Raw genomic sequence first — 15,853 nt, forward strand, 5'->3', positions numbered from 1 at the left:
AACGCGTGCGTATGTCGACTTCTCTCCTTGGCCAGCAGTTCGATTGTCCGTCCGACTGAGAAGGTAAAACAATATGGTGTGAAAGTATGGATGTGTTGTCAGTGCAGCCGAATTGGAGGTGGGAAATTTCAAGAAATTGTTAGTGTCGCATCATGCCATCTCATCTCGCGAGACAGGGGCCAGGGCTTGCTTGGCGCGAAAGCAGCCATTAATTCAGGGGCCTGAAGCGCTCTGAGTCGTGCTCTGAACCGCTCACCTCGTCAATCGCTGCAAGAGTGTTTATCCAACGAGACCCTCTCACCCCTGATCGGCACTGGCAATGTTGTTGATGTGTCCTTGTCTGCGCCTTCTCGACGTCTGAGCCTCCTCCAGATATCCATTAAATTAATTGACATTGTAACTCTGGATTAAGCTTCAACCAAGAACTGCGCCAAGCGTTGTACCTGAGCAAATGGAAGCTTCTTTCAATGACTGCAATGCAATCATGGAACATTCACCGGGTGACCATGGAAACCACAGACGAAGCACTGAACCAAGTTGACGACCAAAGGCATTGCCATTTGAATATCTCAAGTGTCTAGACTTCATCCACCCATCATCATCATCCACGTCCCATCACCGCCCATGCCCGTCGCTAGTACTTATACACATTCCCAGCCCACCCATTAGAGAGACGTAAATCGCCCAAACCACCCCCCAAGAGTCCCGGCCCGCTTTGTTTGGTATTCGCCCCGCAACGCCACTGATGTCCAACAATCTCAAGAACAAAAAGACAAAAAAAAGTGTAGAAAAGAAAAAAGTAAAAAGGGAGGTAAACCTGCCATGACAATCTCCATACCAGGCTCCCAACAAGAAGAAGAAGAAAAACAAGCATATCACAAACGAGCGTATATATGCCAACACACCCACAACAACAACCGGCGTACTTTAAGCGTACCGGTCCGACCCAGGCAGGTTGAAGCTAGTCTGCACGGGCGGCGGGCTGCGGACGGCCTGCCCCGCGTAGGCGCCGGGGATGGGGACGGCCTCGTACTGCTGCTCGCCGTCGGCGGTCGGGGCCGGGTCGTGGACGGTGACGGTGACGGCGGGCAGCTCGGGCGCCGTCGGGGTCGCGGGCGACAGGTCGGCGAGCGTGGGCGGCTTGTAGCCGGCCTTGGGCGTTGCCGGGGTGGCCTTGTTGGCCTTGAGCGGCGGCGCCTGCAGCTTGAAGCCGGCCTGGCTGGGGGAGAAGGAGGAGGGCGGTACGACCAGGCCCTTGCCGCCGGGTGTGAAGGGCGAGCCCTCCTCGATGTCGCCGAGGGATTTGTAGGCCGAGGGCGGGAAGCGCGGCGACATGGCGTACTGGGAGAAGGCGGGCGACTTGGGGCCGAAGCCGGGGGTGTTGGGCGCGGACTGGGTGCGCAGCTGGGCGAGGTAGAGGTCGGAGCGGGCCTTGTCGCGGACGTCCATGGACTTGCGCAGCTTGCGCTTGGACCAGTAGCGGTAGAAGACGATGCTGTAGAGCGCGATGCTGATGATCTCGACGACCAGCTCGATGATGATGCAGATCAGGCTCCAGTCCTGCAGGCGGCAGACGAGCGCGTAGTCGACCTGATCGCCGAAGAGGTTCGAGCGGCGGTTGTCCACGCACGCCCAGCCCCACATGTCCTTGTTCTCGCTGCTCGTCCGGGAGACCTGCAGGACGCCGGCCGCCACGGCCCACATGGCCATGCTGAAGATGAACCAGCCGACCGCGAACAGGGTGTAGTAGACGCCCACCTTCTCGGCCCTACGGTGGCCGCCGCGGCAGTAGCCGACGAAGATGACGATGCAGATGAGCAACGAAACACAGGCACACCCGAGGACTACCTTTTGCGGCCACGCGTTGGTGTCGGTGCCTTCGGCCCATGCCGGCATCCCGCTCATCGCCGGGAGGGCCTTGGTGGCGTTGAAGATGGCGAACGAAGCCGAGATCATGGCCAGGATGATGAGACTGCAGCTGAAGCTGACACCGCGCAGGGCGAACTTGGCCATTCGTACCCGTGTCTTGATTTTCTGCGGCGTTGTTAGTCTCCAATTACTCTAATCATGACGGAGGGGTGCTGCTGGCTTACCAGATCCTTCGCCTGCTGCTTGTCGGTCGCCTTTTCCCTCGATTCCAACACCTCCTCCTCCCTGAATGTCGGGCTCAATGGGTTCTGTAGGGCACGCCCCGGTGTCCCAGGAACCCTCATTGCGCTCTTCAACGGCGACTTCGGCGCCATGGGCACGGCGGTCGAGTCCCTACTCCCGGCCCCAATGTAACCGAAACCGACATCTCCTGGTTGTGCGTTTGCGGCGGGTTCTGACTTCTCCGAGAATGGAAGCTTTCGGGGTTCTACGGGCGAGTGGACTGCGGTTGCTTCGGCGAACCGTGGTGTTCTTGGTGGTTTTGCTAGTGATGATGATGTGGATGATGAGTCTGCGGTGGAAACTGAGCTGGCCGACATGGTGCGGGCTGGTGTGAGGTTGAGGGCCATTGGCCGCTTCTTCTCGTCGAGACCCATGGTCGGCGGTATCGGCGTCGAGGACGCTGTCAGTCCCGTTGTCGTTTTTTTCTTTTTTGCGCGTATGTGTGTAGAGAAGAAAGAATAAAGGAAGGAAGAGACCAGTCTTCACTTCTTCAGTTACCAGCGTTGCGCGGCAAGACGGTCACAAGGACGGGATGCTGAGACCGGTGGCAAGCTTTGGGTGTAGAAGGGAACCAGGGGAAGGGTTGGTTGATATGAGTCCAGCTGCTAAAGGAAGAGAAATCCCGGAGGAGAGGCGCCCTCTGGGGGCCGTGATGGTTTTGAATTACCGCTCGACAGACCAGGCCCGGGTTGAGCGGGATCCGCTCCTACATGGGAGCGTGAGCGGGTGGTTCGATGCGTGCACTCGAAGCCGCTGGGAGCACTTACACGGAGCAGGGGGGGTAGGGTGGCACTGGGGGTGTTGGACACGCTGATAGGGCGGAGGGTCAAGGTGCCAATCAAGCTCGGCGACTCGCGAAGGGCACTTAGACGCCCAGCGGAGTGACGGAGCGACGCTGGACGGCTGCTAGTCGAAGCTCGGCGGCCCAGAAAGTGACCACGGACTGCAGGTGCCGGTTACAGGAACAAGGGGCCACGCAGGAAAATGACTTTGGTCTGTTGCTGTATTTGTCTCGGCGAGCGAGTTTCGTCGAGTCCAGCTTCACAATACGGAGGTAGGTGTGTGAGGAATGAGGGGAATAAAGAAAGCCGGAGGAGATCTCGAAACGAAGAGGTCTTCTGGCGCAGAAAACCCGTGGGAGACATGGGTGTATGTATTCCGCAGCCGAGGGAGGGGCTGGATCAACAAGAATAGCAAGCTTGGTTCAACGGGCCAGACTGAGAGGGTTACGGTGTGCCGAAGGTCTTGCAGACGGCGGGAGACAGGGGACACAGTTGATCTGGATTGCCCCCAACGGTAACCTGTCTCGGAACGCCTTGCGCCCTTTTCCATCTCCGGGTCATGACTCTCATCTTCAAGCAGACCTCAGCTCGACCATGATTTCCAATGACTCTTACCTCGCGATGCCCCCGAGGAACAATCCATGTGCGTTTTCTCGACGGCCGCCGTGACGGAAGCGAGGCGGGCGAACAATAGGGACCGGGGGCCGATTGTGTGCTGCTCGCCCTCGAGTCACCCTCTCCTCTCGCACTTGGCGCCCATCTCGTCGCAACCCAGAACCTCGCATCTGCAGCTGCGCAGGCCCATTGGATGGAGGGCGGCTGGAAAGTCAGGGCCAGTTCCGCCGAATTGGACAGTTCAAGTCGGCCGCCCAGGCGACGGCAAGCACTGCCAAGGTGAGGGCGAGTGAAAGAGGGGCACTTGCAGCTGTGGTTGGGCGGCAAGAGGAAGCAACCGTCGAACCCTGTCACCCATCTGCCACCAGTGCCACCAATCACTAGCGTTCCTTTGAGCGGGGCCCGGATTGCTTGAAAACAGACGGCCAATTAAATCGCTGATCGCCGTGATGGACCTGCCGGTCATGCAGGTGGGCGGTAAACTACGCCCCACAGCGGCCGACCTCTTCTGTGCCGAGCATCTTTCCCAGCAACAAGCCTTTGCGCAAGCAGGAAGTGAACCTGACGAGGAACCAACCTCAGCCGACGTAACACACACAGTCCACCAGACCATTCATTGTTCGGTTCCCTGCGCAGCTTTCTGGCTTCTTTTCGCCACGTTCTCCTCGAGGACCCTCACCCACGATAACTTCATCTTCCCCTTCCAGGTTGATTATCGTCCTCATTTTCTGTGCCTCTATTGTGTATGATTCCGACTGTGCTCTCGGATGACCTCGCGTGTAAACTACCATATTTATCTGATAGCCCAGCATTTGGAATTGGTCGCTTCCTGCAGTCAGCAGTCGTCAGCGCTGCACATCAATATGGATGAACAGATCTTGATTGAGGTTCGGTCTTCACGCACAAGGTCGGCGTCGTTGGTGAGAGTATTGGGCAAATTTTGGAACTACTCCCGTCCCATGCATGATCACCGCGCACAGAACCAGACTTTTGCCCACCCACCATCTGTATTTTTAGCCCTCTTTTCGATATTGCCCTCATCATCGGCGGGTGAGCGGCGAAAGGGGTCAATTAGCCCCTCCTTCCGTCCTCCCGAAGGTCTTTCCAACCTGCCGGAACTGGTTGTGTCGTGTCACCAGGAACCACGAACGCTAGGGGCTCCTCTCCCGGACCATTCCCCACGGCTCGGCACTCTGGACGCGTCCGCCATCCTTCCCTCCCACGCTGCAGATGGGGTTACGGTACAGATGGTTATCCTAAATATACAACCCCCAACGGCGTCGAAGCATGGAAGCGAGCGAACAGATGGGATGGCGGAGAGGTCTGGGGTGGCTGACCACCCAGGATCACCGGTGCCACACTCCGTCTGTCGTGGAACATACCACGCAAGAGCACATTTTACTCAACATTTGTCATGATCGTGCCTTGGCGTGCTGTCGATATCGAGATCAGACCACTTGTCGGCACCCGAGATGCTTCGGATAGATTGTGATGTCTGTGTCCTGGAAGGAGGCGTTGGTCGTGCAGATCTAAACCGCATCGAAAGCCTCAAATCAATAGGGAGGTACCGGCGGCGATTTGAGAGTGATGTCACCAGGCTGAGTTTACACTACTAGAGGTGACGAGTGTTTGCTCGTCTCTGAAACTGCGCCTGCACAGTTCAGTTCCAGCCGTTATCAGCCCAGCATCGAGCTGAACAACACAGCCTACCAATCTGTTTTAGGGCTGAAAGCCGGCAGTCCGCAAAAGTGGCTTATAAGCAAACTAAACCGTCCTAACATGGATCGAGAAGTTTGCCATTCCTCTGTTTCAAGAATCCGGCTGCTCCAGTCAAACGAAAGGTTTCGATAACAGAGATCCCCTGAGCATTTTGGGGGTCACGTTATAAGGCCCAACTTCAACTTCGAAAATGTCAGTTTGAACAATGCCACCGAAACACTGTTTTAATGACTTGTGTTAAGTCTAAGAGTGCTTAGCTTTTTCGAAGCTTCAACGAGATCTTCTTGTGTAAGTATATCCGGCGAGTTTGCCTCGGAGAACATAGGTCTAGACGGTCAATCCTACTATCCCAGTGAGACCTTCTCGGTCCGAGTTTGACTTTTAGATCGCGCAACCCCTCTCCCGGAACACTTTTGAGATTGTTACTACCTAGTCGCGCATATCTGTTGAACGAACCTAGCAAGGGCATAATGTAACGCTTTGCTAGCATCTAGAAGGAAAGAAAAAAATATGGAATTTAGCGCGTCTCAACATGGATGAACTCTTGGAAAGACATAGCAGCGATCTTGCGAGTCTGAGAGGGACTTGCCTGCGGGCCGTTTTGGGGAGGAGTTCATCGTAGGTGGTTTCGAGTCACCAAAATTCTGCAAACCGCACCTAATCCGTCGGGGCGGTCCATAACTTGAAGACATCAAGTTCCTGTCTTTCACCTCATTTCTCTTAGAGAGAACAATTGCTCCGTGCTTAACATTGTCGTGGTTGTAGTGTCCCTCACCTCTGGCCGTCGAGCCTTTATCGCCCTTATCAGCCATCGTGGGGCAAAAGGATCTAGCCATATACGGACTAGCGCGGTACCAGCACTCGCTCGCTCGGCCAGGATCGAGCCAGGCCTGCCCAAGTATGACTGCACACGAAAATCGTGAGAAATATCAACTGTCAAGTCATTCTCCCAGCGGTCTCCTCCCAGACAAATCTCCACCACCTCCTACTCAACGACCTCGTGCATCTCGCCATTGGGTATTTGAGTCCCCCGTCGCTCACCCCGACACACCGACCCAGGACACAAAAGTAAATAATTTAGAGAGGGGTTCAAAAAAAAACCATTACCCCGCGGAAGAGTCATCACCATGGCGGCCAACGGAGACAAGTTCGGCAACGACATCGAGTCCGAGTCCGACTCCGGCAACGAGTCTCAGATCGATGCCCACGATTCCGATAACGAAATCACGGAGCGGCCCGTTAAGTCCGCTTTGAAGAAGACAGCCGACCTCGCCCCCGCCGTCCAGAGACCGCCACTGCCGCCCCAGACCGACCCTAAAGATCTCGATGTTAAGGCTTTGAGCCCTCTGACCCCCGAGATTATCGCGCGGCAAGCAACTATCAACATCGGCACCATTGGCCACGTCGCCCACGGAAAGTCGACTGTGGTGAAGGCCATCTCTGGCGTGCAGACCGTTCGTTTCAAGAACGAACTTATCCGTAACATCACCATCAAGCTTGGTTACGCCAATGCCAAGATCTACCAGTGCGACAACCCAGAATGCCCGCGGCCAACATGCTACCGGAGCTACAAGAGCGAGAAGGAGGTTGACCCTCCTTGCGAGCGGGAGGGTTGCGCGGGGACATACAGGCTACTACGTCACGTTTCGTAAGGGCCCCATTTACATGTTGCGGCGGCGTGGTAGCGTCTTAAAGCTATCTTGTTATTTATTTGTGCTTTACTAACCGGGATAGGTTTGTCGACTGCCCCGGTCACGATATTCTGATGAGCACTATGTTGTCAGGTGCCGCCGTCATGGACGCTGCTCTGCTACTCATCGCCGGCAACGAATCATGCCCGCAACCACAAACGTCCGAACATTTGGCAGCTATCGAGATTATGAAGCTCGACAAGATCATCATCCTCCAGAACAAGGTTGATCTTATGCGGGAAGAGGCGGCCAAGCAGCACTACGACTCCATCTTGAAGTTCATCAGGGGTACTGTCGCTGGCAAGTCGCCCATCATCCCCATTTCGGCCCAGCTCAAGTTCAACATCGACGCCATTAACGACGCCATCGTCAACACCATCCCTATCCCCCCCAGGGATTTCTCCATGGACCCCCACATGATTGTTATTCGGTCTTTCGACGTCAACAAGCCCGGTGCCGAGATCGACGAGCTCAAGGGTGGTGTCGCTGGTGGCAGTATCTTGCACGGTCTGCTGAAACTCGGCGACGAGATCGAGATTCGGCCCGGTATCGTGTCGCGTGACGACAAGGGCAACCTCAAGTGCACGCCCATCTTCAGCCGAATCGTTTCGCTCAACTCGGAGGCCAACGACCTCAAGTACGCCGTCCCCGGCGGTCTTATCGGTGTCGGTACCCGCATCGACCCTACCCTCTGCCGTGCCGATCGTCTGGTCGGTTTTGTGCTCGGTCTCAAGGGCCGCCTGCCCGAGATCTACAGCGAGATCGAGGTCAACTTTTACCTGCTTCGCCGCCTCCTCGGTGTCCGTACCGCCGATGGCAAGCAGGCCAAGGTCGACAAGCTCGCCAAGAATGAGGTCATCATGGTCAACATCGGTTCTACTTCGACCGGTGCCAAGGTTGTGGCGATCAAGAAGGATGCCGCCAAGCTCCAGCTCACAAGCCCGGCATGCACAAATATCGGCGAGAAGGTCGCTCTTAGTAGACGTATCGAGAAGCATTGGCGTCTCATCGGCTGGGCTACTATCGCAGCGTAAGTTACCTGCCTGGACCTGCGAAAATCAGATCACTAACGAGTATTACAGTGGTGTCACGCTCGAGCCTAGCACCTCCTAAGTGCTTTTCTTTTCTACGACTGCAATGAGAGGGCATGAGCTACGACGGTCGATTAGGACTTTGGAGTCGTGGGTCTGTCGGGTCTGGGTTTGTGCAAGTGGACAACTGGCTGGGGCTGCATGATTTGGCGAATACATACCAAGGATGTGGTGGATATGAACATGGTCTATGCCTCTTCATTTCACGCAAGGATGGATGGGTAGACGAAAAATCAGCGGAATTTGGGTTGTTAGAAAGTGTTATCCAGCGCAACGTCGCCTGGGAGTTTCCGGCCATATCCAGATGACGCTGCTGACCTCTCCTGGTTGATGTAGCCCAAGCCAACCTCTTTTCTCTATCCGTCGCACCATCTATTAACTTGTTTTGGTATACCACCCGCCCCCTACTTCCTCATCTTCTTCGCATGCTTAACCAGATTCTCAATGACCCCCTCAAACGCCTCCCGATCCCCAATCTTCTCATCCGTCCTCTTCTGCCAGTATGTCAACACACCCTGCGCCGTCCCCTGCATCGTCTCCAGCCGCCCGGCATGTCCCCGTAATTCCCCGTCCGTCATCCCCCCCAGCGCCGCATCCGTCAGCATACACACCTGCCGCGCAGAAACCAAATCAAAGCTCCGCTCGGGACTCGCCCTCCCTCCCCCACCACCACCATCCGCCTTCTTCTGCTTCCTCGACGACGACCCCCCCTCTCCACCACCACCCCCCGCCTGCGAACTCACCCCCGAATCCTTCCTCCCATCCCCCCCACCATTCCCACCACCACCACCCGCAGCCGCCCTCGCCGCCGCCGCCCCCTTAGCCATCGTCGCCCGCCCGCGCGAGTCGCTCGACGCGCGGCTCTTGAGCGAGCCGGACGAGGTGGTGCGGTGCAGCGACGGCAGCACCAGCTTCTTCTGCTTGGACGACGCCGGCAGGATCTCGTCGAGGTCGACGGGCACGCCGAGCGAGACGAGGAACAGCCGCCGGATGCGCGAGCGGATCCAGTCCGGCGGCTGGAGCGGGGGCGGGGCGACGAGCTGCGACCAGAGCGAGGCCGAGCGCGGCGTGAGGAAGATGGGGTTCTCTTTGGCGGAGGGGGTCGGGAGCGGGGTTGGTGGGGAGGGTGGCGGTGGGAAGAGCGCGGTTAGGTAGGGCTCGGTGAGGGTGGTTATCTCGGTGGGGGTGAGGTCTTCGAAGGTGGGGATTGGCTAAGGGGGGGGGAGGGGTTGTTAGTGATATGTTCCGTGGGTGGTAAGGATGGGGTGGTCGGGAGGGACGGCTTACAAAAGAGAGAGATGGAGCGGATGGGGCTGATGGGGGTGGCTGCGGTGGTGGTTGTTGTGCGGGGGTTTGGAAGCCGTCGTCGAAGTCGTCGTCGAAGTCGCCGTCTTCGCCGCCCTCTTCGAAATCGTCAAAGTCATCCCCGAATTCGTCGTCCCCGAAGTCGTCCCCGTCTACGGCGCTTTCAACGCCTGGCAGGCCGGGGCTTAACGGGGACCGTTTCAGAGCAAGCGAGGATTTCCTCCTCTTGCGTTCCGATGTGGTAGGGGTATTCAGAGACGATGCTATTGGAGTATCTACGCGATCGAGAACAAGTCAATACGAGCTATGGAGAAATGAGAAGAAATCAGGGGAGACCGCTCGGCACAAAAGCAGGCTACGCGTCCGTACCATTTGCTGCCCCACCATCTTCCACCTTTCCGTCGGCCTTGACCACCAGGTCTGGGTGTGCGTCCGACTTGCGCCTCTGCCTGTTCTCCGAATGTGTCACCGAGCCCTCAACATCCGGCGTCTCCTCTACCACTGTTTTTGGGATGGGGCGCCCACCAGGTGTAGGTGACGGCGATGTTTGCTCGGGCTCGGGCTCGGGGGGGTTCTTGGGGTCGGGAATGATGGCTATCTCATCCGGCTCGGCATCACCCTCCCTCAAGCGATAGGCCTGCGTACCTGGGACTTCCCCGTACGCCGGCTTGTCGTCGATCTTTTCGACTCTAGTCTTCGGGATGGGCGAGGCTCGGGAGGGGGACATGGGCCCAGACTGGGCGTCCGAGTAGTGCTCCTCGGAGTCGGATGCCTCTGCTAGAGCGGTGTTAGTCTGATGCGGGGCGTAGGGGAGGGAAGGGAAGGGAGGGGGAAAATAATACCTAGTTCATGAGCCCCTGGGTCGACTGTGTCCCGACGCTCCGGAGGCGAGAGACTGTTGCTGCGACGTGAAGACATTGCGATTTGTCAATGAGCACCGCTGTATCGGCCAAAGAGACCACTGAATGTTGAACCAGCAAGTCCGCCAAAGAGGGGGTTTGACCACAACGAAGAGGGCAAAACCGCCTTTGGTGCCGTGCGCGGGGAATGCAAAAACTGAGATTTGTCTGATGTCGCACGTTCCAGAGATGGGTATTCAAACACTTAAAATGCAAATCGGGTATGCATCAGCATGGGGACCTGTTCAACCGGAGTCTAGACCGTGGTTGACAGTGCCTGGTCAGGAGGTCTGATACCCCCCAGCGGCGAGACAAAGGTGGAGCACCTTGCTGGGCTCGAGCTTGCAGTGGGTGAGTGGGACTGGGAGACTGGAAGCCACAAGCTCCCCCCCCAAATAGTCCGTGCTGAGCTTGGCACCTGCGAAAGGCAGGGCGATGCGAGGCTGACCGAGCTTTTTCTCGGGCGTGTTTTGGCAGCTGCCAAAAGTCGGACCCATCAGAGCATCGCCCGATTAAGATCTTTAAAAACAAAGCGACGGTGTAAACTGAACCAACAACGGAGGACACTACTTCGCCTCGAATTATTGAGGGACTCTGGTCTTGCAGATCGAGTGCCACATACTGGCGATCGACACAATTCCTTCGAACGAGACGACCACGACCTGCACGCGAAGATCGCCCGTTTGCGCTCTCCCTGTGCTTTCTCGAACGCGCCGCCAAAAGCAGTTGCAGCTCTCACTCTCCCGCTGCCCTCTCGACGTCAAAACCATCCCATCTTGCGCGCTTGTCCACCTTAGCTTGCTCCGCTGCGGAGACACTACCTACCTGAAGCAGCTCGTCGCACCTAGCCGCTAAGATGTCCTTCACATTCGGCGCACCTGCGTCGAGCGCAACTTCGGGCCAGTCAACCACATCCACAGCTCCAGCTTCGGGTGGCCTGTTCGGCGGCGCAACTGGCTCAGCACCATCGTCCTTCTCAATTCCCAAAACCGGAGCTAGCGGAACAAGCACACCCCAAGCGGGAGGCGGTTTATTTGGAGGGGCGGGAGCGACAGCCGGTCAGACAGGAGGCTTGTTTGGCAACGCGGGTGGCACAACCACGCCCTCGACGGCAGCGCCTGCCTCGGGCACGTCGTTATTTGGTCAGACTGCGGGAGCTTCGACTGGAGGCACTCTGTTTGGCAACGCCAAGACCGCCGGGAGCATGTTCGGTGGTAGTTCAACCCCAGCGTCCGGGACCGCAACTCCCACTGGCACGCCCAGTCTCTTCGGCAACAAGCCTGCCACAACGACTGCTGCCCCAGCCACGGGCACTCAGAGCACTACAACCAGCGGCCTTTTCGGGTCCGGGACCCCTACGGCCCCTTCAGGCGGCGCCACTCCGACGACGGGAGGAATGTTTGGTAACACCGGTGGTGCATCGATGTTTGGTTCCGCCACTCCCACCTCCGGAGCCCCCGGCACCCAGGCGACCCCGGCGAAGACGATGTTTGGAGGTCTTGGCGGCTCGACTACACCGGCCGGCGCACCCCCGGCCGATACCTCCAAGCCCGCCGGGAATCTGTTTGCCGGTGGCCTTGGGGCTAAACCAGCGGCTCCCGCAACCAGCGCCGGCGGCCTTTTCGGCCAAAGCACAACACCCGCTCCCAGCGCTGCACAGCCGCAACCCGGCAACGCCCCAGCGGCCGGCGCGGGAGGTCTGTTCGGGCCCAAGCCTACCCAGACACCCGCCACGGGAGGCACACCCTCCATGTTTGGCACCGCTCAGACCAGCACCGCCGCATCCGGAACCAGCACACCTGCGGCGGCCGCACCAGCGGGTGGACTGTTTGGGAAGACCCCAGCCGCCGCCGCGCCAGCGGCCTCCACTCCTGCTGCCACCAAGTCTTTGTTCCCGGCAGCCGCGACAACGACAGCACCGGCGGCGTCATCCGCAGCAGCGACCCCTAGCTTGTTTAGCGGCGCGACGCCTGCTACTACGGCGCCTGCCACGTCGACACCCGCGACTGGCGGCTTGTTCGCCCCGAACCCCACAACCACTACCGCAACGACCAGCGCGGCTACTCCCGCTGCCACCAACACCTTGCTCGCCAGGCCGGCTACCACCGCTGCCGCCGCAGCTACTCCCGCTCCTGCTGCCGCAGGGGGCCTGTTTGCTGGTGCTAGGACTGGCACCACGGCCACGCCGGCGCAGGATCCCAAGGCCAGTACTGCCGCCGGGCTCTCGGCCTCGACCATGGGCCCCGCCTCCCAGCTCCCGCGGCTGAAGAACAAGACCATGGATGAGATCATCACGCGGTGGGCGACGGACCTGTCCAAGTACCAAAAGGAGTTCAAGGACCAGGCCTCCAAGATCGCCGAGTGGGACCGCATGCTGGTGGAGAACGGCGAGAAGATCCAGAAGCTCTACACGACCACCTACGAGGCGGAGCGCGCAAACGCCGAGATCGACCGCCAGCTCAGCAACGTCGAGAGCCAGCAGGACGAGCTCGGCGCGTGGCTGGACCGCTACGAGGCGGACCTGAACGAGCTGTTCGCCAAGGGCGGCGGCGCCGGCGGCGCGGGCAGCGAGCAGGCGGCCGGCCCGGACCAGGAGCGCGAGCGCACCTACAAGCTGGCCGAGAAGCTGACGGACCGCCTCGACGACATGGGCAAGGACCTCACCAAGATGATCAAGGAGATCAACGACATGTCGGGCACCCTCAGCAAGGGCAGCAAGCCCGATGATCCGGTATGTGCCCCCTACACTCTCACACGGTTATGTATCTTGTGGGAGGATATTGTGCTAACTCTTTGCGCGCGTTACAGTTGACGCAGATTGTCCGCGTCCTCAACGGGCACCTGTCCCAGCTGCAGTGGATCGACAGCAACGCGGCGGCGCTCCAGGCCAAGGTTCTGGCGGCGCAGAAGGCGGGCGGCAACATGGGCACCAACGTGTCCAGCACCGAGACGGACGCGGCCGAGAGCTTTTACCGGTCGTACCGCAGCGGGTACAGATGAGACGGACGGTGAGGAAGAGAGAGTGGATATGACTAGCTAGGGGCGGATAATGTCGGGGTAACTGGGTAGGGAATTCGTGCATGTATGTCTATTCACAGGAACAACCGGTTCCGGCCGGCAGAGGGCAGACAGGCCAATCTGTAGAGAAAATCGGACCGTGCCAGCCAAGTACACAGGGCGCAATATGACAAGTGCAAGGGGGAATACGGTTGGGGTTGGTAGCAGAGTTTGCATATGTACTTGTACAGGTGGTGGAGATTCCCCTCGAGAGCCGAAACACGGATACGTTAAAGTCAAGACGCGGAAGGGTAACTAAGCCAAGGCGAAGAACAACACACGGCCGCCATCAATCACCATCTGGCTTTCGTTTTTCGATCCCACGCCACGGAGGAAAAGGCCATGATTCCATTCCAATTGTGAGAGAAGAGGTGCTGCTTAGTTCTGCTCGCCGCCCTGCTCCTTGGTGATCTCGTCACTGCGGGAATTACACGTCAGTATCTAAACGTACCCATCCAATGTGAAACCGCGAGGTAGGAAGGAACGTTCAAAGACGAAAGAAGGCCCCCGAGAGGGGAGAGTGAGAGAGAGAGAGAGAGAGGAGCCTACATGTGATTGGACAGCTGCTGCAGGTGGGCCTGCTGCTCGGCCAGCTTCTTCTTGAGCTCGAGGAGCTTCTCCTTCTCGCGTTGGCGGATCGCGTAGTCCTCGCTGGCGCGCTCGCGTTTTTGGAAGGCGTCACTATCGCGGGGGGAGATTGTTAGTATCATATACGACTCGGCTTCGCGTGGGGGGGGGTGGGTGGTGATGGGGAACGGGAGGGGTCCGGTGGGGGAGGGACGGAGAGCTCGCGAGCTGGCCGGCCGGCTGGGTGAGTGGCTGAGGCCGGCCTGCCTAATGCAACTGCTCTCCGCCCCAAACCTCACGTCTCCGTCCCCTAGCGAAGCAATATCTCGGTGAATTGGAGGGGAAGAACGCACCCCGGACCGCCGGTCTTGGGGGGAGCACCGGTGTCGCCGGCCCCCATGGCGCGGGCGGTGGTGGCGAAGGTGCGGGACAGCAGCGCCGGGCGGGCGAGCTTGGTGATGGAGGTGCGCATCATATTGGCGGCTGATTGGGGTATTGCGGTGTTGTGGTGTTGCGGGATGATTCAATGGCGGCTGTTGATTGTAGCTTGCAGCTTCCTGCGGGTGGTCTGATCAAGCTCGAACCAAGTGGAGAGCTTTTCGCCAGAGTGCACGTCACTGCGAGCCTTGAGCCCCGCTTTTTGCCGGCCGTTGTGGTGAGCCGGCAGTCAACAAACAATGGATCTTGGCTCGAGCTTGGCTTCCTCCTTCCTCGACTCGAGTTCTCGACCACGAACGACTTAACCAGGCTGACCTGCCAACCCAGACCGCAACAACACCAAAGTGTGCTCGTGTCGATTGCCCGACCGCCCAGATTAGCGTGAGTATACCTATTTAGTCCGTGTCCATCATAGACAATCACATCTTGTCCGCTCTGCTTTCTAGGGCACTATCGAGTTATCGGATTCCTTGTTTTTCACCTGGCATCGGACAAGAGCGGGGATAACATCATCTGCTCTCTTAATCTTTTGTCAATCAACATATATACATATGTACACCGGAGGATCACCGGAAGCTAGCCGAAGAATGAGCTGGACAAGTTACTCGTAACAACCCTTCAAGCACCCGGACGGTTCCCGGGTACCTACCTACCACATGCCGCTGTGGCTCAACGGGCCAACTCCGAGAGCCTGACGAGCCCGTCATTGCCCTCTGAGATCGAGTTACACATCACCTACGCGCTGGAGAGACGGAAGAGTTTCCCGAATCGACAGAAACCAGATACGGAGCCAACCTAAGGGGCACAAACGGGTATGCGGGCACGCTGCATCGATAGGACGGGGAGAGAGTCGCACTTATATGAAATGAAGATCGCATCATCACCTTTGACGGCATTTAAACACTCACTGCCGGCTCTGGCACCCGCGATGCCCGACGTAAAACACAGCGTATAATTGGGATCGGGCGGACATCAACGGGATTATATGCACTCACATAGATTGTCTGCATGGAAACGGTAAGTACAAACTACGCTTTTGAAGATGGGCTATCTGCAAAATATGCGGTGATAGGGATGCGAAGCGGTCGTTGACTGTCCTGTGGCCATTCATCATTTATCATTTATGCTGTCTCTGGCGAGGAGAAGGCGAGAAAAGCAGCCACAACTTTCCGATAGCCTCGTCGGTATGGATGGTCAGGCTCATCAAACTAATATAGTGAGAAGACCACCAAAGGTATGGATTGAGTAGATGGTGCAGCCGTTGACATCGAGTTTGAGCATGATGATGGATCACTTACTGGATAGTCGGGCCGTTTGGTTGATAAATGATAGTCACCACGCCGGCTCCCGGCTCCTACACAACGACACATGCGGGCCCCGGCAATCAAAACCGGCATTGTGGACCCAAAAGAGTAGTCCGGAAGTGAAGCGGACGGGAAGCTGGTTGCATGGACCAAAAAGTCTGGGAAATCAATTACATTGCCGTCCCCACAAGGATAAAAGAGTATTATGCGCACCAACCAGGTCCAAGTATCGCG

General features: G+C 57.9%; 5 protein-coding genes across 5 annotated transcripts; 2 read left to right on the plus strand and 3 right to left on the minus strand.

The window, feature by feature from the left end:
• Nucleotides 1–927: 927 nt before the first annotated feature.
• Nucleotides 928–2,525, minus strand: B0H64DRAFT_414392 (uncharacterized protein; the record flags this gene model as incomplete). The annotated part of the gene is made up of 2 exons (XM_062805031.1): nucleotides 928–2,034; nucleotides 2,094–2,525. 2 exons carry the CDS (start codon nucleotides 2,523–2,525, stop codon nucleotides 928–930), a joined length of 1,539 nt encoding a protein of 512 aa, XP_062663958.1.
• Nucleotides 2,526–6,394: 3,869 nt separating this feature from the next.
• On the plus strand, nucleotides 6,395–8,071 carry B0H64DRAFT_313805 (P-loop containing nucleoside triphosphate hydrolase protein; the record flags this gene model as incomplete). The annotated part of the gene is made up of 3 exons (XM_062800176.1): nucleotides 6,395–6,915; nucleotides 7,002–7,988; nucleotides 8,041–8,071. 3 exons carry the CDS (start codon nucleotides 6,395–6,397, stop codon nucleotides 8,069–8,071), a joined length of 1,539 nt encoding a protein of 512 aa, XP_062663959.1.
• Nucleotides 8,072–8,453: 382 nt separating this feature from the next.
• Nucleotides 8,454–10,596, minus strand: B0H64DRAFT_428515 (uncharacterized protein; the record flags this gene model as incomplete). The annotated part of the gene is made up of 5 exons (XM_062805847.1): nucleotides 10,197–10,596; nucleotides 9,724–10,131; nucleotides 9,337–9,629; nucleotides 8,793–9,260; nucleotides 8,454–8,660 (listed from the first exon to the last, which is right to left on the minus strand). The coding sequence occupies exons 1-5, from the start codon at nucleotides 10,270–10,272 to the stop codon at nucleotides 8,454–8,456; spliced, it is 1,452 nt and encodes a 483-aa protein (XP_062663960.1). The 5' UTR covers nucleotides 10,273–10,596.
• A 136-nt stretch (nucleotides 10,597–10,732) lies between these two features.
• On the plus strand, nucleotides 10,733–13,271 carry B0H64DRAFT_15742 (Nsp1-like C-terminal region-domain-containing protein). The gene is made up of 2 exons (XM_062798527.1): nucleotides 10,733–12,984; nucleotides 13,062–13,271. Exons 1-2 carry the CDS (start codon nucleotides 11,110–11,112, stop codon nucleotides 13,251–13,253), a joined length of 2,067 nt encoding a protein of 688 aa, XP_062663961.1. The 5' UTR covers nucleotides 10,733–11,109; the 3' UTR covers nucleotides 13,254–13,271.
• A 417-nt stretch (nucleotides 13,272–13,688) lies between these two features.
• B0H64DRAFT_437617 (mitochondrial ATPase inhibitor, IATP-domain-containing protein) lies at nucleotides 13,689–14,352 on the minus strand (the record flags this gene model as incomplete). The annotated part of the gene is made up of 3 exons (XM_062806270.1): nucleotides 13,689–13,728; nucleotides 13,860–13,991; nucleotides 14,231–14,352. 3 exons carry the CDS (start codon nucleotides 14,350–14,352, stop codon nucleotides 13,689–13,691), a joined length of 294 nt encoding a protein of 97 aa, XP_062663962.1.
• Between the last annotated feature and the right edge of the window lie 1,501 nt (nucleotides 14,353–15,853).

Source organism: Chaetomium fimeti, assembly GCF_033439085.1.
Source record: "Chaetomium fimeti strain CBS 168.71 chromosome Unknown B0H64scaffold_1, whole genome shotgun sequence".
NCBI classification, from domain to species: Eukaryota; Fungi; Ascomycota; class Sordariomycetes; order Sordariales; family Chaetomiaceae; genus Chaetomium; species Chaetomium fimeti.

Excerpts from the sequence above, each read along its gene's own strand:
- B0H64DRAFT_15742 (XM_062798527.1), top strand. The coding sequence starts at position 11,110 with ATGTCCTTCACATTCGGCGCACCTGCGTCGAGCGCAACTTCGGGCCAG. Across the intron at positions 12,985-13,061 it reads GCAGCAAGCCCGATGATCCG|TTGACGCAGATTGTCCGCGT; the intron begins GTATGTGCCCCC and ends CGCGCGTTACAG.